The sequence below is a fragment of the Sorex araneus genome, chromosome 1 (assembly GCF_027595985.1).
Source record: "Sorex araneus isolate mSorAra2 chromosome 1, mSorAra2.pri, whole genome shotgun sequence".
Lineage (NCBI taxonomy): Eukaryota > Metazoa > Chordata > Mammalia > Eulipotyphla > Soricidae > Sorex > Sorex araneus.
In genome coordinates this window covers 442,061,684-442,088,014 of record NC_073302.1, presented here as the reverse complement: position 1 = coordinate 442,088,014, position 26,331 = coordinate 442,061,684, and the positions used below count along the sequence as shown (strand labels likewise).

Below are 26,331 nucleotides of genomic sequence, written 5' to 3'. Positions count from 1 at the left end.
CATAATCATCCATGTTCTTCTTTCCCCTACCCCTCTTCTTTTCCTTTCTTCAGCTCTTCACTCTGTGATTTCATTTTCTTTTTTTTTTTCTTTTTGGGTCACACCCAGTGATGCACAGGGGTTACTCCTGGCTCTGCACTCAGGAATCATCCCTGGCGGTGCTCAGGGGACCATATGGGATGCTGGGATTCAAACCTGTGTTGGCCGCATGCAAGGCAAATGCCCTAGCCGCTATGCTATCGCTCCAGCCCCATCCGTGATTTCATTTTCAACCTTTTTGTCCCTTGTGTCTGGAGGGGTGGGGACACTTTAATTCCCCCAGAGAAAGATGTGACCCCAGAGAACTTAGAATCGAATCAAGTTCAAAGATGTTTAAAGACATTCCATAAAATGAAATGGGAAATAGGAGCTTTAGTGCTATGGAATGGCACAGCAGGTGGGTTCGATTCCTCCAACCCTCTCAGAGAGCCTGACAAGGTACCGAGAGTATCCCGCCCACACAGCAGAGCCTGGCAAGGTACCCGTGGCATATTCGATATGCCAAAAACAGTAACAAGTCTCACAATGGAGACGTTACTGGTGCCTGTTCAAGCAAATCGATGAACAACGGGGAAGACAGTGCTACAGTGCTACAGTTGTGTCTTTGGGGCTGTAACTTTTTTCCACATCTGGAAATGTCTTAGGAAAGACTGTAGCTTAATGTTAATACATGTGTTTCATACAGTTTCTAAACAGACCAACATCCCTCTCAACTGTTGCTTGTGGTAGATCTTTTGCTCGTGACTGAGTCACAAATCTTTTCCACATAGGAGGAAAAGTGGAGATATCAAAGAAAGATGTATAATTCCTGGAGATTCGGGAATGTTCTGTAGTTTTAAGCAGTTGGCATGCCCTTCGGTTCCAAATACCAGGAACAAATGCACTGCTGTAATCTGTCAGTCCGGGCCAAAAATGCAATCAGCCTCAACATAGTTCCATCACCCACCATCAGCCACAGTCAGTACCTAGAGAGCACAGGAATGGATTTCCCAGTGCAAAGTGTCCTTTAGAAGTGTACTTCCTCTCCCTCTTTGACGTGGCATCTCCAATACGTCCCTTTCAGGAGGCTTGAATTGTCATGGCAACAGGTGCCTCAGACATTACTGTGCACTTTGAATTGCAGCACCCCGAAGTGCAATCCAGAAGGTTGTCCAAATGTTATAGGACAAACTGTTGTGATTAGGCTACTCATCAGAGCGTGTCTACCAGGTGTATCTGACACGAGTCTTAGAAATAAGCATCCTGGTTCATTTTAAAGGCATTTGTACTATATGGGAGATGCAATGATGGTAGGTGGAGGCATTTTAAAGAAAATTAGAGAAGGAGTGAATTTTTGTAAATGAAAAAAAAACAAAAAACTGAGCATCTATTCTCAGTTATGTTAGGATTAAGATATATGGTGGGGGGGCCGGAGCGATAGCACAGTGGGTAGGGTGTTTGCCTTGCACTCGGCCAACCCGGGTTCGATCCCCGGCATCCCATATGGTCCCCCAAGCACCGCCAGGAGTAATTCCTGAGTGCAAAGCCAGGAGTAACCCCTGAGCATCACTGGGTGTGACACAAAAAGCAATATATATATATATTGCTTTTTGTATATATATATAATATGTATATAATATATATGTATATAATATATATTGCTTTTATATGTATATAATATATATTATATGTATATAATATATATTGCTTTTATATATATATATATATATATGGTGGGGATTTTTTTTTTTTGACTGGAGTGATAATACAGCAGATAGAGTGTTTGTCTTTTGTGAGACCCACCCGGGTTGGATCTCTGGCATCCCATATGGTCCTCCAAGCACACCCAGAAGTAATTCCTTAGTGCAGAACCAGGAATAACCCCTGAGCATTGCCAGGTGTGACCCAAAAAGCCAAAAAATATATATATATAAAGTGTTTTTTTCTAAAAGATATAAGATCAAAAGCAGGGGATTTTCTTGTTATTGTTGTTTATTTGCTCGTTTGGGGGCCATATTTTGCCATGTTCAGAGCTTACTCCTGGCTCTGTGCTCAGGGATCACTCCTGGAAGTGCTCTGGTGCCCATATGCAGTGCTGGGGATCGAACCCTGGTACCTTTCCCGCTGGACTAGCTCTCTGGTCAGTCGATTAATGTGAACATTATGTTAACAAGAATTTCAGAGCCAAAGCGATGGTTCGGTAGATAGGGTGCTTGCCTTGCACACGGCTGACCTGAGTTCCGTCTCTAGCACTGCGTAAGGTTCTCCAAACCCTACCAGATGTGATCCCTGAACAAAGAGTCAGGAAGCACTGAGCACTGCCCGGTGTGGGGAACCCCCTCTTCCCCAAAAGAATCCCCCAAAAAGCTCAATAAATAGGTATTATGATTAATTTAAAAAATAATAAAAATCTCAGCAATTCATGCAGTTTTTATGTATGTATGTATGCATGTATGGTCTAGAACTAAATTTAACATTATTTAACTGAATCTAAAATTATTATTTTAAAAAATAATAAAAATCTCAGCAATTTATGTGTTTTGTATGTATGTGTGTATGCAGGTATGGTCTAGAACTAAATTCTAGACCCTAATTCAAAGGTTTGGTGCATCACAGGCTAATTTAATTAGATTCTACTTAAAAAGTGATCATTTCAGTTGAGTCGGGAACTTGAAATTTATGTGCAGAAGGGCAAAGTTTTTGTAACCATCCCTGTTAGTTCTGCCCTAGTGTCTACACAGCCTGCCCAGTCAGGTGTCCACCTTCTTCTTATCCTCTGGTCCGGGCAGAGAACACCTTCTTCTTCCTGTGTTCAGAGTTACGCTGCCCTGGTGCATGAGGAGGATGTGACTTTGTTCTCAATTTATTGAGTGAGGAGGTAGCTCCACATCTCCCGTCCTGGGAGGCAAGTTTCATGAACTTGACCCTAGCCCATTGGAATTGCCATGAAGTATCCCCAGACACCAGGGCACCCCTCAAGCCCCCAGTCTTGGTCTTTATGACCTAGCATGCCTATAGGTTCTAGGTTCCATCATTTCATTGCTGTTGATACCTAGTACCCAGGGAACTGGGACTCCCCACTCTGGTTCTTTAGGGGCTAGTCTGTGGAGGCATGTTACAATTAGTACCCTTAAGAGGACAAAGAGAAGATGCACTCCTTTTTTGATCAGGACACTGAACTTGACGATTGGTTAATGGACATACTTTTCCTGGTAGGTGTGGGAGGGGGGAATGGAAGAAATTGAAGTAACCATTTTCTTCCTATATGCCGTGCATTTTGGAAGCTCTGAAAGCTGAGGCTTTTGGAAAGAACACTACAAAATTCAGGGAAATTTTTCTTGGCCCATTGTCATGTTGTTGGAAATGGGAAGAAATTCTACTGGGTCCTGTTGATGTTTTATGTAAAACGAAAGAGGATGGCTTTCTGCAATGAGCTGAAATGAGTTCATAAAGAAAGATTAGTGGTGGGAAGAGAAATGAGATCATTGTGATGTCATTAGAAGTATCTGCTCTGGGAATCCCCTCTACATTATGTTGCGTTTCATAAATATGTTTCTGTGAAATATGTCACAGGGTATTTGGAAAATGTTTCGGAGCTGACTCTGACTTTAGAAGGAATGCCTAAGACTCATCAGTTGTGTTCAGATTGATTGAAAGATCCAAATTTGGGTGAGGAAACAGCAATAGTATGAACACTTGTAGAATGTAATATGTATATTGCCTGTGTTGGGGGTTTTAAACTAGAAGATTTTTAAACCAATAATTTTTAATCTTCAGTTTTTAAAATCAACATGTTTATTGATGAGGAATTAGTTGAGTAGATAGAATTCCCTTCAGTTATTGTAGAATGAGGAGCCAGAGAGAGAGTGAAGCAGAGAAGGCACTTGCCTTGTACCCCACAGTGTCCCCACAAAGCCCCCAGGCGTGAACCCTTAGGGAAGAGCAGGAAGTAAGCTCTGAACACTGCTGGGTGTGGCTCAAATACCATAACAAAATATAATCATACTGTAGTAAAACAAAGAGTATGAGATATGATGCTCCATTGGCTTCCAAAATTGACTATGCTTATTTTACCTTTTGAATATATAATTCACTCTCTAGTCTTTAGAGTCTTGGTTATATTATTTAAAAAACAAATCTAATTGCAGTGCTCATCGCTTTAAAGTTGAACAAGTAAGTAGTCTAACTTAGCTGACCTGGAACTTTTTTTTTTTTTCAGCTTTTTACCTGAATTCATCAGTGGAGACTTTGATTCCATTAGGCCTGAAGTTAGAGACTACTATACCCTTCAGGTAAACATGCTTATACTTAAGGTATTTCTGTTAGGGTCATTTTTGTTGGTTTCACTGTTTGACTTTCTTGATGTATGTGTACAGGGTCAGAAGCTCATTATGTGGTTGTTTAAATATTTTTTTATTTTCAGTGCACATCCAAATGGAAATTCAGACAAGTGAGAACCATCTTGTTGGTTCCAATTCCAGCGCCCATCAGATGGGCATTAAGTAGCTTTTATGTTTTAAATGAGTTACATAGACTCATTTAATATATTGTTGCTTATATCACCTTGAATGATAATTTTCACAAATATTTTTATTTCAGTCAGTGAATGAGCTATATTTTATCTGACCAATTCACAGTCATTATACATTTTTGGATCCTTATCTTTGCATTCTAAACTTTTAAAAGTTCTTTATAAAGAATTTGTCATTAAATCTCTTTTCTAAAAGTGCATAGGTGTCTGTTTACATCACTTTCGAATCTTTGTCTTTTCTTCACTATTCAGTTTTCTTGAAACTGCTCTTACTGCTCTGTTCTGAATAAAAATATTTGTTGTGACTTGAAATTAATCACAATAAGCAGCATGTTTAAACAGGCTTCATCCTGTTTCCCTTGTACCTGTTTTCCAGAGATCCTTGGCATTTAAGATCACAAACAATACGACTGACTGAGAGTAGTAGAAGATACACACGAAATGTATCTTAGCAATTAATAAGTTTTCCCTGGCTTTGGAAGGACAATGCAGATATTTTAAATAAAAATAAAAGCTTCTGCATTTATTCTAGCCACAACACTATTATCTGCGTTACTCTGTATTAGCATTAGCAAGTTATCTATGTTGTTAAAATAAATGGGATTTAATTAAATTCTAAACCTTTAGATTCTTGACAAGGCTTTGGGGATGGATGAAATAAACTCAAAGGGGACACGTTGTTGTTTTTCGGCCACACTTGGAAGCACTCAGGGCTTACTCCTGGCTCTGTGTTCGGGAATCCCTCCTGGCGAGAGCAGAGGGACCATGTGCAACGCCAGGGGTTGTAGTGAGCTTGGCCACGGGCAACGCAAGTACCCTAATCCCCGTATGGCCCCAGGAGGAAATATTTTGATGTAAGGAAGGAAAAAGAAAAAAGGAAAAGGATATAGCTGCAGAAAACAAAAGCACCTAGGTCGTAAAGTTGTAGGGTGTGAGCGTATGGGAATTCTGGAACATCTGCACACAGCCCATCTGCCCACCAGCCGACCCGCCTTCCCCGCAGCAAATGAAGATGGTCCCCAAGTCAGAGTTTGATATTCATGCCCAATTACTTCAGCCTTGGCACGTTCCTACTCATTCCCCACAGCCTCGCTTCTCATTAGCTCCATTCCTCAGCCTTGTTGGAGTAGGAAGCTCTCAGCCTCGGTGACCAGGCAGAGTTTTACGAACTCATTGATATTAATCATGTTTCTCGGAGCAGAAGAAATAGTGGGAGAGGCAGGGGGAAGAAAGCTCGAAAAGGAAGCCCAGATCTAGACAAATGCTACGCCCCCCGCCCCCAACTCTTTAACACTGTTGGCTTGCCAAAAATTACAGCTGTCTTAATCTGATCATCCCTCTCCAGGAAATAAGGGATGCCAATTTATTTTGTTTTAGACAGCAGTTGAGTGGGTTCAGGGGCAAAGGAAAATGGAATTATATCTCTTGGTATATCTACCTTGTATTTCTTATTTTTTTTTTAATGTCAAACGCAGCATCATGTTTATTGAGACTATAAAGTAAGGGTGGCTGAATCTTTCAATTTCTACACCGGGAAGTTCTGAATTGATACAGAATTACAACACAGGTTTTCTTGTATTAGTGAACACTCGCTGCATTTGCACTTGGGGATTTGGTCTAGAGGGCACAGCTGGTATTTTTCATGAGGCTGATGTGCCCTTCATGGCACATGGTGAGTATTTGGCTGCAATTTTAATAATGATGAGAATGACAACAAGTTAACGCAGCATTGCACACACCTCATAAGGCCATTATTTCCAATTTGAGCAGACTATAAGATGCTCTATGACAAATGAAAGGAGGGTAGCTATGCTTTCAGACGCACCCCCCACCCCCTACCTACACACCTGGTGTAGGTTTTACATGCAGTTGGAACATGCAATAGTAAAGAAGGTTAAACAGAGAAGAAATTGAAGGTGCTAAAGCTTTGTTAAAATCACCAGAATATTTTATAGTCAGCATTTGGTCATAGGTGTACCTCTGGCCCCACATTAGTATATCTTTGACCTATCGGAAAAATCCAGTTTTATGACTATCTAAAACTTTAAATTGCTTTATTTATAAATTATATATAATATGCATGCATGCACAGCAGAGCCTGGCAAGCTCCCCGTGGAATATTAGATATGCCAAAAACAGTAACAAGTCTCACAGTGGAGACGTTCCTGGTGCCTGCTCAAGCGAATCTATGAACAACGGGACAGCAGTGCCACAACATTGCTGCCGTGGGGAGTCCATGCCCAGTTCAATCAGCGTAATCAATGGCTGAAAAAATAGCAGTACAGTACTCCGATGTAAGATAACATTGGGTTTGTCCTTTCAGCCTTGCCGCAGGGAACTTGGTTTACCTTAAAGCAATGTCCTTTCTGTATGGACACAGGAAGACAGTTAATATTATGCTTTGTAACTTGGGAGTTGATTGCCTCCAATAATATTTACTCCTGGGCATCTGCTTTCTTGACTGTTGGTGTCACTATAGGAGGAAGGAGCCATTGACCCCATCTTGGGGGATGGCTACTGTATTATCTGGCTAAATTCTTACTGATAAAGATTTAAGGGTTGATGTAAGAGATGCTTTAATTAAGTCACAGTGCTTGCTTGATCTTTATTTATTTATTTATTTTTATGGAATCACTGTGAGATAGACCCTTACACAGCTGTTTAGATTTCAGTCATACAGTGTTCCAACACCCATCCCTCCACCAGTGTACATTTCCCAGTACCAGTTTTGTCTGCCGTGCTTGATCTTTAATAGATGATACATAAGAAAAGACAAGAAGTTGTGACCATTGTCATCTTCTCTTTTATTCTTTATAATGTTCTCCAAGGGAAGGTACATACCAACAGTTCTATGTCTTTATTTGCCTAGCCTTTTTGTTTTTTCTTAGAATTTTATGCTAAGATGGGACAAGCTGTACACCAACCAGTAGATATAGACCGAGATATAATCCATGCCTTTTGTTTATTAGCATGCAGCAGAGGGGAAGTATTTTTAGGGATGCAAAGCCCTGTTGCTGAATCGATGTCAAAGTTTTTATTGAAAGATTCAAGCGAAATAAAACAAGACATGTAGCTGTCAGTGTCTTTTTTTTTTTATACCAAATGTTCATGGAACCTATTTAAATATGTAAAGGATATACGTGTTTCCCCTGCTATCTGACAGTCGAACATTTTTCTTTGGTATAGTTTCATAGGCCATTTAGCATGGTGGCTAGGGTTGTTGAGAACCATATTGCCATCAGTTTATATTGGCAATTTTTGAGCATTCCACATACAATATTGTAGTCTTTCTAGGGGAATCCTAAACATTGTACAACTAATTATGCAAGGCAGCTTCAAAGAGATGTGCATCTTTCTTAATTTGCTCCCTGGAGCCTTTCATCTGAGACAGCTGTGACATCTTTTTACCCATTTTGCTCTGTTTTGTCCGACCCCCATGCCCCCACCCTGTTCCCTACTACTGAATGAGGAATGTTTCTGGGGCCAAGCGATAGTACCGTAGGTTGTTTGTGGCCAGCCAACCTGGGTTCTATCCCTGGTATCCCGGATAGTCCCCTGAGCACTCCTAGGAGGGATTCCCGAGTGCAGAGTCAGGAATAACCCCTGAGCATTGCCAGGTCTGGCTCCAAAACACACACACACACACACACACACACACACACACACACACACACACACACACACACATGACTCCCTTTTGAGTCAGCAAGTACTTCCCTCATTCAAAACTCAAGTCACCGATTTCCATTTCTTATTTCATTCTCTTGATCATGTCATATGGTCTCTGGTTTCTTTGAATTTTTGAAGAAACTGTATTATGTCAGGGGAAAGGAGATAGTCCGATGGTTGGGATGCATCCTGATCATGCGCCCAACCTGGTTCAGTTCCTAGTCCCACATGGGCCCCTGAGCATTGCAGGGTGCAGCACGGGTCCCCCAGCACTGTGAGCCTGTCCTGTGCCATCCCCGGCCCTGACATCTTCAGACTCCTTAGTGGAACTTCCAGAGAAATCTCCTGTGAGGCCTGGGCATCCTAATTACTCCTTGGGAAACCCTCCCTGACAAAATACCACTGTAGCACTGTCATCCCATTGTTCATCGATTTACTCAAGCGGGCACCAGTAACGTCTCCTTTGTGAGACTTGTTACTGTTTTTGGCATATCAAATACACCACGGGGAGCTTGCCAGACTCTGTTGTACGGGCCCTGATATTCTTGGTAGCTTGCCAGCTCTCTGAGAGGGATGGAGGAATCGAACCCGGGCTGGCCATGTGCAAGGCAAATGCCCTACCCACTGTGCTATCGCTCCAGTCCTCCCTGACAAAATAGCTAAAAAAACTGAAAACTCTTCTTTCATCTAGGCCCTGGTCTCGCTCGTAGTTGTTTGTCTGTGGGGTGTCACTAGAAAGCACAGCTCTTCAATGGTTTCTCCATTTAGGAACTCGTTGCTTTTAAAGATTTTTCCATTAAATGTAGGTGTGCGTGTGTGTATGTAGCATAGAAGCTAAAACGCATTGTGAACTTAATAAAATGTCAAAGGAAATATAATAAAATCTCATAAGTGTAATATTGTTGTGTCAGAGAGAGGGAAGTTTGTAATATCATTTTTCTATTTATTTTCTTCTGGATTACTATGTAATACCTGATGAACAGCACCGTTTAAGTGCCATAGCATTGTGTCATAGCATAGTGACTGACATAGATTGAGAAATGATTCACAAAGCGATTAGTTAGCTTAGTTGGTATTATTTCTTTGAAATAGAGTTTTCTTTTTCGAAGATACACTGAGGCACAGAGACTTAGCTGTTTTGAGTAAAATGGAAGCAATAGTGCTTGCACTTTGGTCAATATTCGTGTTTTCTGTATATAACATTCCGTAGCAATGGTTACTCCTTAGCTCTAGTTATACCCCTTGGGCCCTAGACAGAAAAATTTGTTTCTTGAGCATCCCTGGGAACAAACAGCACCATCTGTCACTGTGATCGTCTGTCAGTGTGATAACATAAACGCCTTATGCTCATATAGTATCACTGCCCTCCTCAACCTTAATTCTGGGGTCGGCAGAGAAAGGGTGCAAGCACCGGGAGCCGATTCTGATAAGCCTGTCAGATTGTGCCTTGTCCCAAAGCTGTCCCCAGCACACGGGGCTGAGTTGAGGAATAGGCTGCAGAACAGAGATGATTTGGTAGCAGAGTTCCCTGCGGGCTCTGCCCATTGCAGCCGCCGTCCTCTGTGCCACCGCGAGTCTCCTGGCGTGCCCGAGGACCTGCCAAGCACCCGTGTCAGAAGCTTCCAGACAAAACAGGCTGAATTGATTCAGAGAAAAGACACACTAGACTCTCAGGCATTCCAGAGCGTTAGCAAGTTTGACTCTGATGTCAGACAAGAACAGTTATCCAAAGGGCCTAAGACCCAACTCCCCTGATTTGGGGCATTTCTTAAAAGATAAAATGAGAAATTTGTGGGCTTCCCTCATGTTCATCTTTTGGCTTATTTTGTTTTAGACCGCACCCAGCAGTGCTCAGGGATCTACTCCTGGCAGGGCTCATGAGACCATAGATTTTCTGGGGATTGAACTGGGATGAGCACCTGCAAAGCTTTTATTTTTGTATTAATCTTATATAATTAAATCTTAACCCTTTGCTATCCATGGCTTTTCCCCCCACCTATTTACAATTATAATCTGAAAAATGCTAGTATATAGTCTCTTTACCTTTATAATTTCAATCTTTCTAAATATGCTGAGACTTGTTTAGTATCACATCATATAGTTTATTTTCCTGAACACTCATGAATACATGAAAAAAGTACTCTATTGCATGTTACATGGAAAGAATGGGTCCTATATTACACATAAGATTTCATGTTATAGGGGCTGGAGCAATAGCACGGCGGGTAGGGCTTTGGCTTGCATGCGACCGACCCGAATTCGATTCCCAGCATCCCATATGGTCCTCTGAGCACTGCCAGGAGTAATTCCTGAGTGCAGAGCCAGGAGTGACCCCTGTGCATCACTGGGTGTGACCCAAAACAGCAGAAAAAAAATTTCATGTTATATTGTATTATATATATGTGTATTCTTTCATACTATATATAAGAGATATTATAGAATGTGAGGGAAAAATAAAGCCAAACAAACCCCTCAAGTATGGTGCATGTGGGGACTTAAACATTAATACTGATTGACACGCTCTGATACAAAGGCTTCCTTGGGAGTTAGAGGCAGGCAGTTTCCCCTGACCACAGACCGGCAGGTTCTTCCCTGCACTGTCGTGCTGGCTCACTTACCCCTCTTAGCTTCTTGCCAAGGAAGCGAGGGCTAATCAGGCCACAGTGGGTAGCCCCTCAGGCCCCCCTAATTCTGATATTTGCCTCCACCATCGCCCTTTTATGGCTTCATTTTAAACTGTCTCTACTTTTCCAAGCCTGTTTCATTGAATATATGAAGTCGCTTAACTACAGGAGGAGCCGCTGCCCTTTGCATTCGTAAGGACCCCAGTGCTTCCGGCTCCCTTCCTCCTCCTCCTCCTCCTCCTCCTCCTCCTCCTCCTCTGTATTCTCAAGGGCTTCCTGAGATTCTGTCTTCCCTGTTGCCTGGCTCCTGGGAGCCCGTGCACCTCAGTTCCTCCACCACCCCCAGTTACTGTCTCCCTGTAGAACTTGCCCTGCCTTTCTCCTGCAGAGCTCAGTGTGAACAGCTTGCAGGTGGCTGTCGCGCTGACCCCTGTGAATCCATGCCCTGTATAGCCCGGTGTGTGATGCTTCAGCGTGTTGGCCCTCAGAGACAGGGGCTTCTCATGAAAGTTTCTCTCAAGCCAGCCCCGGGTCCTTTTATGATCAGAGGAGCAAAGTGCCCGCATCCCGTAGACTTGCTCCAATAGTGATTTCCGTGAGCTGGTGGATTTGACCTTCTGCAGCTCTCTTGCAAATAAGCCGGGCACGGTAGGACCATTTTAAGTGAATGTACTAAAATCCTGGCTGTATTTGTATAAGGACACCGGGCCCGTTTCCCCCACCTGCCTGGACTCATCAGACAGTGCCTGGGCCAAGTAACATCAAGCAGATCAGTAGGAGGAAAGAAAGTGCTTAATTCCCGCTGAATGGCCACCTGCAAATTCCAGGTGAATGAGGGGACATCCTGAACAAGGGTCTAGGATAGAGGCTTGGGGTATCTTAGGGGGTGTTGGTGGTGGTGGCAGTCTCATGACAACCAGGTGACTCAAGGGCCCAGCAGGCCTCTTTAGATGGCTCCCTACCAGCATATAGGTTTCTTGGTTTTTCTGGTAGGTGTGTTTCTACAGGCCATTTCTGGGGGCCACGGGACACACAGAGAGAGTACAGGGGTGAAGGTGCTGACTTGCCTGTGGCCAACTCTGGTTCTGTCATCTCACTGCATACGGTCCCCTGAACATGTCCAGGAATGATCCCTGAGCACAGAACCAGGAGTAATCCCTGAGCATTGCTAGGTATGACCCCACCCCACCCCAAAATGACGATGTCTGGAATGACCTCATGAAATCTCAGTCACTGTCATCCTCTAAAGCTGCAGTTTCTCAGGACGCCCACCATGCCTCAGTTCACCTTACCACCACCTGGCAAAGGGGCGTGAATTGGGGACACGCTACTCTGCAGAAGTGGTGGCATCTTGGAAAGGCCACGGAGAGTTCCGGGGAGGCCAGTACTCAGCGCCTGGGGGTTTGTCTCTGCTGAGTTCCAGGCACATCACTCCCCTTCCCTCCCCAGCATCCCCTCTGCTATAGTCCGTTTCACTTTCCAAGGAGGCAGGATGGTGCTTGGAAGCTTAAAAGCTCGTTTCACAGTTGCAGAAACTTGGCAAAGAAGCCGGACAGGTTTGCTCTGCTTTCCAGAGTTGCTGGGGGAATGCCACCCGTGCAACCTTGAAAATAACTTTTAAAGTCAACTTTATTTTTTTCTTGAAGTGCTGCCTCTAATGGCAGGGTTTTAGATTCACTTGTCCACATTCATTAATCCTTGAAACCAGCTTTATCACGTCAGAACTATCAGCTGTGTTTAACCAACGGAGGGAGACATAAGAAGCCAGGGTGTACCTGGCCACAGCTTTTTTTTTTTTTTTTTTTTTTTTTTTTGCTTTTTGCTTTTTGGGTCACACCCAGCGATGCACAGGGGTTACTCCTGGCTCTGTATTCTGCACTCAGGAATTACTCCTGGCGGTGTTTGGGGGACCATATGGGATGCTGGGAATCAAAACCAGGTCAGCCATGTGCAAGGCAAACATCCGCTCCGCTGTACTATTGCTCCAGCCTAGCCTGGCTGCAGCTTATACAGAAGGGAGGAATGGAGGGAGAGGGTCAGGCTTGCCCTCTACCCGCAGGCCCTGCTTCGGGAATTTTCTCAACACAGAGTCAGGTTGGCAAATTCAGAAAATCCAGTGGCCCCTCTTGTCTATTTTATTTCCCTCTTTTATTTCTACTTCCAAGCCACAGTATTCACCTGGGTTCCTTTCTGTGATCTAACACTAGTCCCTCCCCATCCTTCTCACCCCAGCCTTGTTCTAGGGAGACATGGTAAGACCCCTCCGGAAGGTCCCCTTCTTTCCTGAGCATACTGGTTGTGAAGGAATGAGCTCAGACTAAGAGCAGACTTTTGGGCCAAGATGCTGACTGGGATTTTTTTTTTTCATTTTTTCTTTTTGACGTTTTGGGTCACACCCGGTAGTATTCAGTGGTAACTCCTAAATCTGCACTCAGGAATTATTCTTTGTGGTGCTTCGGGGATCATGTGCGATGCCGGGAATCGAACCTGGGTCAGCGGTGTGCAAGTCAAACATACTCGCTGCTGTGCTGTGGCTCTGGCAGGAAGGACATTTTCAAATAGGAGCTTATTCAAGCGTTCAGTGGAGGAAAAATATCTCTTCTTTGTTTTGGCGGTTAACATGCCCATCTCTAATATGGTGCATTGCTTGGAGGGCTTGGGACACACACACACACACACACACAACACACACACACACACACACACACACACACAGGCATCAGGATCATACCTGCGCCTAGTCCTGAGATAATTTCCCAGGGCTGTCATTTGGTTAAATCACAGACACGGTTGGGTCCTGCTAGCCAGGAACGCTCTCTGGAGGTACCGGGCCCCTGGGTAGGGGGATGTGACTCAGCCTGCAGCACTTCCCTGCAGCACATGCAAGATCCTGAGTTCCATCCCCGGCATGCAGGAAAAAACAAAATCCTCCTGAAACACCAGAAGACTCAGTACCACATTTCACCCACATTTTCTCAGACGCCCACTTTGAGGCACCCACACGCTCTGCACAGCTTTTGCGCACATTATAGATGCCCAGAAGCAAAACAGGTGCCCAGCCTACACAAAACACAAAAGTTTGGTGAGAACCATGACCATTATTACCATCCAGGTGATCTGGGTTTTAGATGAGTGCAAGGAACTCTAACCATTTTGGTTCTCCAATGTCAGCTGCCCAGCGGACCTGCCATCTGGCTTGTAGGTAGCTCGCTTCAAACTGGCCATGTAAAGTCCACGGCACCTTCTTCCTGCTACCACGCTTGGCGCTGTTTTCAGGAGGGAAGCCTTCACTTAGGACCCTGTGCAGTTCAAAAAAGACAGACATTTGATTTCCACTAGCAGGAGTGGTGACTTCCTTGTTAAAAGGGCGATGGCTTTCATTCAAGTGCCACATTGAAAGGGAAGGTTATCTTGTCACACCCAAGACTGTGAAGATTGCACTAGATTAGAATGTCTCTTTAGGTTTGGGCTCGAATGGAGAATTGCTTCAAGGTGAAAGTGTATTTATTCTTGTCTTTTCTGCTCCATCCACAAGCCAGAATTATATTATATTAGGTAACATGTTAAGACTTTTTTTTTTAACGATTGTGGTCGTGTGACTTTCTTGTTCAAGAAATTGATGTTTGTAGTCCATCACTTGAGATTTAAAACAATATCTTTTTTAGTTTGAAAAGTAGAAGTGTGTTTAGGAGGCTTGAGAAGAAAACAAGGCATAATCTGCCATAGCATGAACCATACAAGGAAAAGAAAAGACGGAAGTGGTTCTTCTGTGATTACATTTCAGCAGGGTTAGAAAGACAGTTTTCCTACCTGGATCAAGGAACACCGATCACTTAGATTCTAATTGGCTTTCTCCGTTCCCCTTCTTAGCTGATCTGAGCTAATTTTAGATTCTTGCCTTTGATTATCCAGAATCTATGTCATTTTTCTCCATTCCTCCTGCATTCATAATCTGGCAGGCAGCTGCAGTCAACTCAAGTTAATGGATGATTATGGAACCTTATTATTTCAATTTTAATATATTCAGCTTTTCGAGGATTTGAATATGTCTCCCTTAAATATTTTCAGTGTATATCTGCCATACATAATGAAGAAAAGTGGGGCGAGAGTGTTCGTACAGCAGTTAGGGGATTACACAGACCTGACCCCTGTTTGGTCCCAGCCCCGAGAGAAGTGATTCCTGAGCACTGTCAGGAGTAGCGCCTGAGCACCAAAGAATGTGGTCCAACTCTTCTCTTCCAGTGAATGCAGAGGAAGGCTACTTCAGCAAATAAAATGTGAGCTAGAGTTTTTGAACTGTATGCATTCTTAACAGTGTTTACTTTCAAAAATTAAAACTCCAGCGCTGGAACAATGATAGCACAAGCGGGGATGGTGTTTGCCTTGCACGTGACCAACCCGGGTTCGATTCCCAGCATCCTACTTGGTCCCCTGAGTAATGCCAGGAGTAATTCCTGAGTGCAAAGCCAGTAGTTACCCCTGTGCATCTCCGGGTGTGACCCAAAAAGCAAAAAAGAACCACAAGATGGTGGGAGAATAAATTATAAAAAATAAATAAAACATTGTGTAAATTATGTTTTAAGTCTTCAGCACTAACTTGCATCTTTTCCTTTCCTTGTCTGACCTCTAGTCCCCATTCCACAGTTATCCGGTTCTGACATGCTGTCCCCGAACCCCTCAGTCCCCAGCTTCGTGTAGCATGTGGTCCCCTCCCTGCGTCACAGGGCAACTACTTTCCTCTTCCTTTCCTCCCCATCCCAGCATCTTTCCCCAAAGGGGCCAATTTCTCTTTCCTGTTTCCTATTAAGAAGCAAGGGTATCGGTTGGATTAGTTCACAGTAATTAGTTCACAAGGGATGAGTTCTCTTATTACTTTCAATCTTCTAATATATTTATATTTTTATTGCCTTGATGGGGAGCACCCAAACAGTGTTCAGGGAGGCCCGAGGACCACCGTCCAGTGATTCTGGACAGACACACAAGTGTTCCTTTGGGATCCTCCGGGGCCAGGCCTTGTGGTGTCTAGGGGACCACGTAGTGCTCTGGGATAGAACTGGGGTCTGAGGCATGTAGATCATGACCTCTGAACCCCGTGCTCTCGGCCCAGATCTTAGTTGATGGATGTGTGTGTGTGTGTCTTGGATTTTGTTTTCTGTTTGGCTACCCCCAGCATTGCTTTGGATAACGCCCCGCATTTGTGCTCTTACATGTGGTGGGGAAGGGGTTCACTTCCTGCAGTGCTTAGGAGGAGCAGGTGATGCCAGGGATTGAAGTTACCATCCCCGAATGCAAATAAATAAATAAATAAATAAATAAATAAATAAATAAATACATACATAAATAAACCAAACTTTAAAAAACCCACGCTTCATCTTATTGAGCATCTCTTTGGCCCCGAGCTGATATTTTTTTCAAGTTGAAACTCTTTATAGTCGTCTTAGAAAGCAGCGTGGTAACATACATCAAGGAGTATAAAAGTGTTCTTATCATTTTCCCAGTAATTTCATTTCTCGAACGCAGTTCTGAGAGAGTAGCCAGAAATAAACAGTTATGCTCAGAGATTCGGAGGTAATGTTTAATAGCAGAAGAGAAAGGTAATGATGTCATAAATATAATGATAATATGGGCTAGGAAAGCGGGGGGGGGGGCTCTGTAAGTATCTGCTGTTCTTTCTCAGAGAGCAGCCAGAGACGCTGTGTGTGGCCCTGGGCATAGCTTAGATCCGCGAGGTCTCGGACTGTCCCATAGATAAGGCTGGAGAAAACCAACAAAATGGGAGATCGGCAGAGACCTGTTGGGTTCTTTTTCTGTGTAGAGAAACCTTCCATCCACGTGGCTGCATTTGCGGTTGCGCGACAGTTCATACAACACACCCTGCCCATAGCCCAAGAGTACTGCACGTTTGATGGCGTTCATAGTAGGAGGCAACCAATCTTAGAGGGAAATATTGTTTTACAGATAATATATAAAAGCACACAAGTGTCAACCTCTAACAACATGTTAGTCATCTCTTACAGAAGGGCTTAGTGGCCCCTGGGTGAAATACAACCATCTTCACACTCTTTCCTCTAAGGATACATTTTTGTAGCATTTACAGTGTTTTTTTTTTTCATAACAAGCAATACAAAATAGATTATTTTGGTTCTGCTTTGGGGCAGGGATTGAGGTTCAGGATAGAAACATCCAAAATATGGTGGTGGGAATATATAGATCATATTTTGTTGCAAAAATTTTTTTTAATTTTTTTTATTTGTTTTAGGGTCATACCTAGCTTATTCCTGGCTCTGCCCTCAAAGACCACCAGTGGTGGCCCTGGGGTGGAGGTGGGAGCTGGGGGTGGGAGCAGGCATCATGCCAGGCATCGGATCCAGGGGGCTGTGTGCAGGGCACGCACCTTCCCCACTCGACTCTCTCTCCAGCCTCAACAGCGTTCGCTATGAACAAGCACCTGAGATTTTAGAATTGCACATATATTGTGCTTAGTTATGCCAGAACTTATGAAGGAGCAACATTTTCCAATTCTTTGTGTTTGTTTTAGGGGTGTCTGGGGCCCCCCAAGAAACTTTTTGTTTCTAGAACCCTGAGCTCCTGCATGCAGTTAGCCGTGGAGATCGTCATCTCTCCAATGCCTCCAGGAATTTTTTGAACAGTAATACTCCGCCCACTAGGCTACAGTGCAAGTCTCAGCACCGTCATACCTTTGCGGGATAATCTCGACGAGTCTCTTGGTTGGTCTAGGTGCTGAGGCACTAGATGATTAAACTTAAAAGGAAAAAGCTAGCAGCAAGTTTGGGGGAAGATTTGACCAAACTCACCTCCTTGTTGTTGGAGTGAGGCCAAGTGTCTTTCAGGATGAGAGCATGAGATAATAATCGATATTTATTACATTTTTTCCCCAAAAGGTTTATTTTCTTTTGCATTGAAGAGTTCGAGAGGAGTCAGCCTTGCAAAAATCTGCTAGGTTTTATGTGTGTTGAATGGAAAAACTCATTAACCTATGCGAGCTAAATTATTGACTTACACTAAATTAAGTGATTGAGAAGGACAGGCTAATGACTTTTGAATTGGTCTTTGGAAATTAGGTTGATTATTGATGCTCATTATATTGTTAAATTTCTTTCCGTTGTCAGTAAATTCCAAGGTAGTTTCTAAAGCAGCTGTGCACCGTTCTTTGGAGAATTATAACAATATTTTGTTCTCTTATGTTTGGCTCTGACAATGTCTGCCTGTAGCCTGGATTTTTCTAGACGTTTTCTCCTAAGGGCAAGGGGACCTTTGCACCCTGTTCCTCACTAGGAACAGAACGTGTTTGTCTTGTTAATCACAAAAGTAAATCTTTTCATGTTGGTACAGTCTTGAGATCGTATAAAAATTCACATATAAAACTCAGATGCTTAAGAAAGCCCATTACAGTTCAGATAAGTTGGTCCGGGTCCTTCCCCAAAGTCCTTCCCTGTCACCCGTGGATGACGTCACTCGCCTTGTCTCTCTCTGGTCTGCATCCTGGTTGCCTCCAGCGTGCGGTGACCTGGCCTTGTCCCTACGCTGTCATGTGTAGGGACATGGACCGATGGCCCGCTCTGAATGCTTAGGGCTAGACCCCTCCGGGATGGTGCCCCAGGAATTCTCTGTCATCCCCGCTCCCCTGAGTCCCAGCCAGGACCACACGTGCGTGGGTGAGACTCCTGTGCCCAGGACCCTGACACTGACCAGAAGTTCGAGCCTGGACTCAACCTGCTGCCTGTCCAGGCCCGGGAGCCCTGCCTGTGTGCCTGCGTTGGGTGCTCGAACCCACACGGCCCTGCAGTCGGCTCGAGTGAGCATGGGGAGAGAGGCGGGACTGGCGGGGAGGGAGAGAGAGAGAGAGAGAGAGAGAGAGAGAGAGAGAGAGAGAGAGAGAGAGGAGGGGTGTGTGTATATATATAGAGAGAGAAGAGAGGAGAGAATATATAATATTTAGAGAGAGGATATATATAGTGAGTGAGAGGAGATATATATATATACACACATATATATCAAGAAAGAGGAGACAGAGAAGAGAAGGGGATATATATATATAGAGAGAGAGGATATATAGTGAGAAAGGAGAGAGAGAAGAGAGAGGGGATATATAGAGAGAAGAGAAAGGAGAGAATATATATGGAGAGAGGTAGAGAGAGGATATATATAGCGAGTGAGAGAGAGTATATATGTAGCAAGAGAGAGAGAAGAGGGGATATATATGTATATATATAGAAAGAGAGTCAGGAGAGAGAATATGGAGAGAGATAAAGAGTATATATATATATATAAAACAAGTGAGAGAATATATACAATGAGAGAGGAGAGAGAAGAGAACGGGATATATATAGAGAGATAGGATATATATGTATATATACATATATATAGCGAGAGAAAGAGGAGAGAGAAGAGAGGGGATACAGAGAGTGATAGAGGAGAGAATATAGAGAGAGATAGAGAGAGGATATATATCAAGAGAGAAATAGAGGAGAAAGGATATATATATAGAGAGAGAGTATATAGTGAGAAAGAGGAGGGGATATAAATAGAGAGAGGCGATATATATCTATATCTCTATATCTCCAGCTCTATAGACATATATGAGCGACCAGCTAGGGTCCTCAGGAGACACCCCTTACCTCCTTTTGGAGATGTTCAGCCCAGGGGTGTGGCCCTGATGGTTCGGGTCACAGATCCAACCATGCAGTGCTTAGGGGTCAAACTTGGGGGACCTCAAGCTCGCACCCCATCCTTCAAGCTAGTCCCCTGGGCCCTTTATGTATTTTTAGTTGTACCCCAGCAACTGTGCCCGCTCAGTCCACAGCAGTGGGCTGCTGGTCGTGGAGTTTCTAGGGTGTAGACAGCCCGGCCACCTCTGGGAATTGTTCTCCCTCCTGATAATGGCTCCATTGACTCAGCCACTAATGCAAACTTACAGCCCCAACCACTTTCAACCTTTGTTTGACTTTTCATGATTGACTTATATGTTAACCTATTTCTTAGTATGTAGCACTGTAGCACTGTTGTCCCGCTGTTCATCGATTTGCTCGAGTGGGCGCCAGTAACGTCTCCATTGTGAGACTTGTATTTCTTAGTATACTAATTAAAATATATTTCCCCTGATCATTGAAGTTGTGTTTTACATGTAGCCAATGCTTTCTTTATATTATCATTTTGAATGTAGATTTATAGGAATGCTCTCCTGGTATAAAATTTACATGACCGATTTGTAATAATTTTTGTGGCCTCTGTCCTAAGTCAGTATTGCCCTAGGGTAGCCCCTAGGGTAGCCCCTAGCTCTCCATCTACATATGAAATCTGTATCCCATAGGACATCAAGGACCAAGATGGTCTTCTTCCAAGCTTCCACATGTAGTTACAGATTGTAGTTTAGAGTGCAGCTTTTCCATTGAAGAAACCAGATCTAATGCTAAATTTGAGGGTTTTTTTTAAACTCCAGGAGAATAGTTATAAATTCTTCAGTATTTTGATATAAGTCACTGGAGGAATTTTCTTCTTGTTGAAATCCTAGTCTAACATGTAGTATTTTCTTAATAAAATATCATGCTTCTATAGAACATTGTTTTTTAAATGTAGGATTATTTTTTTAATTTATTTATTTTTGTTCATATGGTTTTTATCTTTACTTTTGTTGATATGATGGATTATGTTGATTAATTTCCGAATGTTAAACCATCCTTGCATCCCTGGGACGAATCCCACTTGGTCATGGTGTATGATCTTCTCGATGGGTTGTTGGATCCTATTTTCTAATATTTTGTTTAGGATCTTCGCATCGGTGTTCATCAGGGATATTGGTCCTTAATTTTCTTTCTTAGTGGTGTCTTTGTTTGCTTTTGGTATTAGGGAGATGTGTGCTTCATAGAAACTGGGAGAGTTCCTGCTTTTTTCAATTTCCTGGAAAAGCTTGAAGTAAACTGGCAACAGGTCTTCTTTAAGAAGAATTCACCAGTCTTCTTTTAGAAGAATTCACCAGTGAATCCATCTGGACCTGGGCTTTTGTTTTTGGGGAGATTTTTTATTACAGTTTCAATTTACTTGATACTAATGGGTTTATTCAGGTATTCCAAGTCTTCTTGGTTCAGTCTTGGGAGATTGTAGGAATCAAGGTATTCATCCATTTCTTTTAGGTTCTCATATTTCGTGGCATACAGCCTTTCAAAGTAGTCTCTGACGATCTTTTGAATTTCGTTGGTTTTTGTTGTGATGCCCCCTTTTCATTCCTGATTCGATTTATTAGGGTTCTCTTTCTCTCTTTGTTTGTGAGTCTTGCTAGCGGTTTATCAATCTTGTTTATTTTCTCAAAGAACCAGCTCTTGGTTTCATTGACCTTTCGGATTGTTTTCTGGGTTTCCATGTCGTTAATTTCTGCTCTAATTTTTATTGTTTCTTTCCTTCGGTCTGGTTTGGGTCCCTTTTTCTGGTCCTTTTCTAAGGCCTTGAGCTATGAAGTCAAGCTATCTATGTAGGCCCTTTCTTCCTTCCTAAGGAATGCTTGCAGAGCTATAAATTTTCCCCTTAACACAGCTTTAGCTGCGTCCCATAGGTTTTGGTAGCTCATGTCTTCATTCTCATTTGTTTTGAGGTATCTCTTGATTTCTTCCTTGATTTCCTTCCTGACCCACTCATTGTTCAACACTGAGCTTTTTAATTTCCAGGAGTTTGTTTTGATTCTTTGCGTCTGTGTGTGATTAGCTTCTATCTTCAGTGTATCGTGGTCTGAGAAGATAGTTGATACAATTTCTATTTTTCTGATTTTATTGAGGTATGTTTTGTGGCCCAGTACATGGTCTATTTTGGAAAATGTTCCGTGTGCACTGGAAAAGAATGTGTATTCTTTCTTTTTGAGGTGTAAAGCCCTGAATAGGTCTATTAGGCCTCTCTCTTCTATTTCTTCCTTCAGAGTCCATGTTTCCTTGCTGAGTTTTGTTCTTGTCGATCTATCCAGAGTGATAAGGCAGTGTTGAAGTCTCCGACTACTATTGTGCTGTTAGTGATGTCCTCCTTAAAGTCTGTTAGGAGTTGTTTTAAGTATTTTGCCGGTCTCTCATTAGGTGCATATATGTTTAAGAGTGTGATTTCTTCCTGTTGCACATATCCCTTGATAAATAGGAAGTGACCTTGGCGGTCCCTTCTAATCTTTTTCAACCTGAAATCTATGTTGTCGGATACTAGTATTGCCACCCCAGCATTTTTGAGGGAGTTGTTTGCTTGCAGGATTGTTTTCCACCCTTTGACTTTGAATCTGTGTTTGCTCTGACTGTTCAAGTGTGTTTCTTGCAGGCAGCAGAATGTTGGGTTTAGTTTCCGAATCCATTTTGCCACTCTGTGTCTCTTAATTGGTGCATTTAGGCCATTGACATTGAGAGAGATTATTGTCATGGGGTTTTGTGTCATCTTTCTGTGGGGTTGGTTGTTCTTGTGGGGTTCTTCCTTGACTTACAATAGCCCCTTTAGTCCTTTTAAGTTTGGTTTTGAGTCTATGAAGTTCCTGAGCTGTTGTTTATCCAAGAAATAGTGTATGGTTCATTCAAGTTTGAGTGAGAGTTTAGCCAGGTAAAGTATTCTTGGTGAGGTGTTCATTTCATTGAGTGTTTTCACTATGTCCCACCATTGTCTTCGGGTTCGGAGAGTTTCCTCTGATAGGTCTGCTGTAAATCTGAGGGGGGCTCCTTTGTATGTGATTTCCTTCTTTGACCTTGCTGCTTGCAGAATTGTGTCTCTATCCACAGCCTCCGTCATTCTGACTATGAGTCTTTTTATTCGGGTCTCTTTTTGCTGGTACTCTTCGGGCTCCTAGGATCTGGATGCCTGCATTCTCCAGCTCTGGGAATTTCTTAGCAATGGTGTCTTTGACTGTGTCTTTTTCATTGGGGTTACTTCCCTGTGCTTCTGGTACTCCAATGATTCTTATGTCGCTCCTCTTGAAGTCATCCCCAAGGACTCTGATTCGCTCTATAGCCATTTTGAGGTCTTTTGCCATTATTTGTTGTTGTCTGTAAGCTTTCTGCAGCTCATCTTCAAGCTCACTGATTCTGTCTTCAGCTGTAGTCTTTCTACTGTTGAGGGCACCTACTGAGATTTTTAATTCATCTACCGAATCCTTTATTTGTGTGACTTCTGTTCCTAGCTTTGTGACATCTGTTCGTAGCTTTGAAATTTCTGCTCTCATTTCTTCCTGCATTTTCTTGGTTGACCGTTCCAAAGCATCATTCATCTCCTCCCTTAATTTATTTGATGTCTGTTTCATGGTTGCTTTGAGTACATCGACCCTCTTCAAGATTTCTTCTCTGAATCCTTTTTCTGAGAGGTCCGGTATGTGGGTAGACCCTGTGGAGATTTCTGGAATCTTTTCTTCATTTTCTCTTTATGGAGGGGATTTTCGCTGTTTCTTCATATAGTTATGGACTAGAGTTGGAACCTTCTAGTTGTCTGTCACTGTTCCCTCTTTCTGCAGGGGGGATTCTGTTTGTGCTAAGTTAATGACGGGTATTCCAATTCTAGAATACTTCCTTACTCTCAGGCGCTCCTCTTGGTTTGTGTGGGGCCTCTAGTGATGACTTAAGGCTATGCTGTTTGTACGAGGAGTTTGTGCAGATTCTATTGTTCAGTGACAGCTTTTGGGAGGTTCAAGTCAGCGAAAGGACTATTTAGCATAGAACGATTGAGATGGCCAGGGTGATTTTCGGAGAAATAGATTATAGAGAGTATAATGTAAGGAAAATTACAACTGCGGCCACCGCTCTGGCAACTGGCCACGCCCCTTTTGAGGCTATGCCCCCCTATAATACAAGCCACGCCCCCAGTAATCTCTGGGGCACAGGGCAGGGTAGACGGGGTGGGCAGGGTCACAATCCTCCGAGAGTACCTGATGGACAGTTCCGGCATTACAGAGGAGCGGAGAGGCGTGTCCACATGGCGCAGGGGGTTGGGGGGTTCCAGGGGAGCCCCCGTTGCCCGGGAGCCATTGGGAGGGTCTATTTATTTATTTTTGTTAGTGAATCACCGTGAGATACAGTTACAGATTTACATATTTTTGTGCTTGTGTTTCAGTCACACAATGCTCGAGAACCCATCTTTCCACCAGTGCTCATTTTCCACCACCGATGATTCCAATTTCCCTCCCACCACACCAATCCCATCTCCCCCTCCACACCCTGCCTCTGTGTAGGATTGTTTTTTGTGGTTTTTTTTTTTTTTTTTGCTTTTTGGGCCACACCCGGCAATGCACAGCAGTTACTCCTGGCTTATGCACTCAGGAATTACTTCTGGCAGTGCTCGGGGGACCATATGGGATGCTGGGAATCAACCCGGGTCAGCCGTGTGCAAGGCAAATGCCCTACCCGCTGTGCTATCACTCCAGCCCCTCTGTGTAGGACTGTTTTATGTGGCTTTAGTTCAGGATGTGTGTTGCTAAACATTGATATTCATTTACTGCAAAGTCAAGTTTTGGTAAAGGGCTGTATTCACTGTGGTCCTAATCAGTGTTTTATTGATAGTTTGGATACAGAAAGACAAGCTTATCACTTCTGTGAGGTACCTTGAAGCTTCTGAAAGGGATCATCTATATGTTACTCAATATAAATCTGAATCTTTAACGATTTAACAACCAGAGTCAGTGAATGGATATAAGAAAATTAAACAGTATGTGGGTATTCTTATTTAAAAGAGCCATTAAGGTTTGTTCTTTATGGTCCCTAGAGGGTATAAATAGGACTTGTTACAAGACAATAAAGGGAGTTATACTTAAACTTGCTATAAGAATTTAATACTATTTTAATGGAATTATTCAGACATGGAATGGCTCTATCTGACGTTATAAATTTCCTGTCACTATAGATCTGTACCAGCTTGGTGAGAAAGATAGAGTTCAATATAATCATTAATGAGCTGTTTAATGGATACTAAGCAATCAAGTTATGAAAATGAATCAACACTTCCTACTCCTGAATAATAAGAGGTAGGGGATTAACAATATGAGATGTTTAAGATTTACATAAAGATCATAAAGCAAATACTTAGGAAACCATCACCAACACCAACTTAAGATGTATGGCCTCCGCAGTTGAAGATTCTTGTGGTCCTCTGGCCATTCCCAAACCTGGAAAATGTTCCCTTACTTCCATCAAAGTGTGAAGGAATTGAGCAGTAAATCATAGATAGAGGTAATTAGCATGTTGCATCTTATGAAATACACATACTGTCCTCCATGACTCTGCTCTCATGTTTGTCCCATCCTCTATGCATTTTCTACCATCGTCTTGTTTATAGATTTTTTTTTATTGAATAACCATGAGAAAAGTTACAAAGCTTTCAGTTTAAGTCTCAGTCATAAAATGATCAAACACCCATCCCTTCACCAGTGCACATGTTCCACCACCAAGAACCCCAGTATAACTCCTGTTCCCCCCAACTCCCCCCTCTCCCCGCCTGTGTGGCTGATGATTTTCACTTTACTGTCTCTTTACTTTGATTACATTCAATATTTCAACAGAAAACTCACTATTATTTTTTTTAGTTTTTTTTAATTTTATTGAATCACTGTGAGATAGTTACAAGCTTTCATGTTTGGGTTACAATCCCAAAATGATCAAACACCCATCCCTTCACCAGTGCACATTCCCCACCACCAATATCCCGGGTATACCCCCCTTTTCCCACCCTCCCCCTGCCTCTGTGGCAGACAATATTCCCCATACTCTCTATTTTGGGGCATTATAGCTTGCAGCACAGACACTGAGAGGTCATCATGCTTGGTCCATTATCTACTTTCAGCATGCATCTCCCATCCCAACTGATTCCTCCAGCCATCATTTTCTTAGTGATCCCTTCTCTAGTCCATCCACCTTCTCCCCTCCATTCATGAAGCCATCCTCCAGCCATAGGGAAAACTCAGTATTATTAATTGGAACTTTCCCCCAACAATCAGACGTGCTGAAAAGGCATCATTTGATAATTTGTTTTCCATTGCTGAGAATGAAGAGCATATGAGACCATGCAGTTTTGGATTTCTGGTATTTTAGTAATTAAGTTCAGAGAAATTTCTGCCAGAAGTTGCATCACGGCAAGCTCGTACCTCTGTTTCCTGGGCTCTAAAAGAGGGCGGTCGCCATGGCACCACTGAAAGGAAAGGCTGAGAGAGAAAAACCTTTCCCCTTCCGGGGCAGCATGGGGCCATACCTTAGTTCACAGTCTAGAGGCATTTCTGCAAGAAGCCACTCGGTTCTGAAAGTAGTTAGTGGGCCTCTGGGATCAGGAGTGGAGGAGCCGTTTGTGTCATATGATGTTACAGTGTTGGACTATGCCACAATTTGTTGATTCAAGCTGGGTGGTGTGTCTATCACTGTGATTTTTATTTGCATTTCTCACTAATGAAAGTGACCTACTTTCCATGTGTCTCTCAGATATGCCAGTAAAGTTGAAAAGTTTATTGATAGCTAACACGTGTAAGAACCTGGAAAACATTAT

At 43.0% G+C, this 26,331-nt stretch overlaps 1 protein-coding gene across 4 annotated transcripts in view; it reads left to right on the top strand.

The window, feature by feature from the left end:
* TPK1 (thiamin pyrophosphokinase 1) overlaps positions 1 to 26,331 on the top strand; it is a 402,680-nt gene that overhangs the window by 179,665 nt on the left and 196,684 nt on the right. For all 4 annotated transcript variants that reach the window (XM_055121622.1, XM_055121633.1, XM_055121628.1 and 1 more), the window contains one exon: positions 4,238 to 4,310. In XM_055121622.1, coding sequence (XP_054977597.1) covers positions 4,238 to 4,310 — 73 coding nt within the window. The remainder of the gene's footprint in view (positions 1 to 4,237; positions 4,311 to 26,331) is intronic.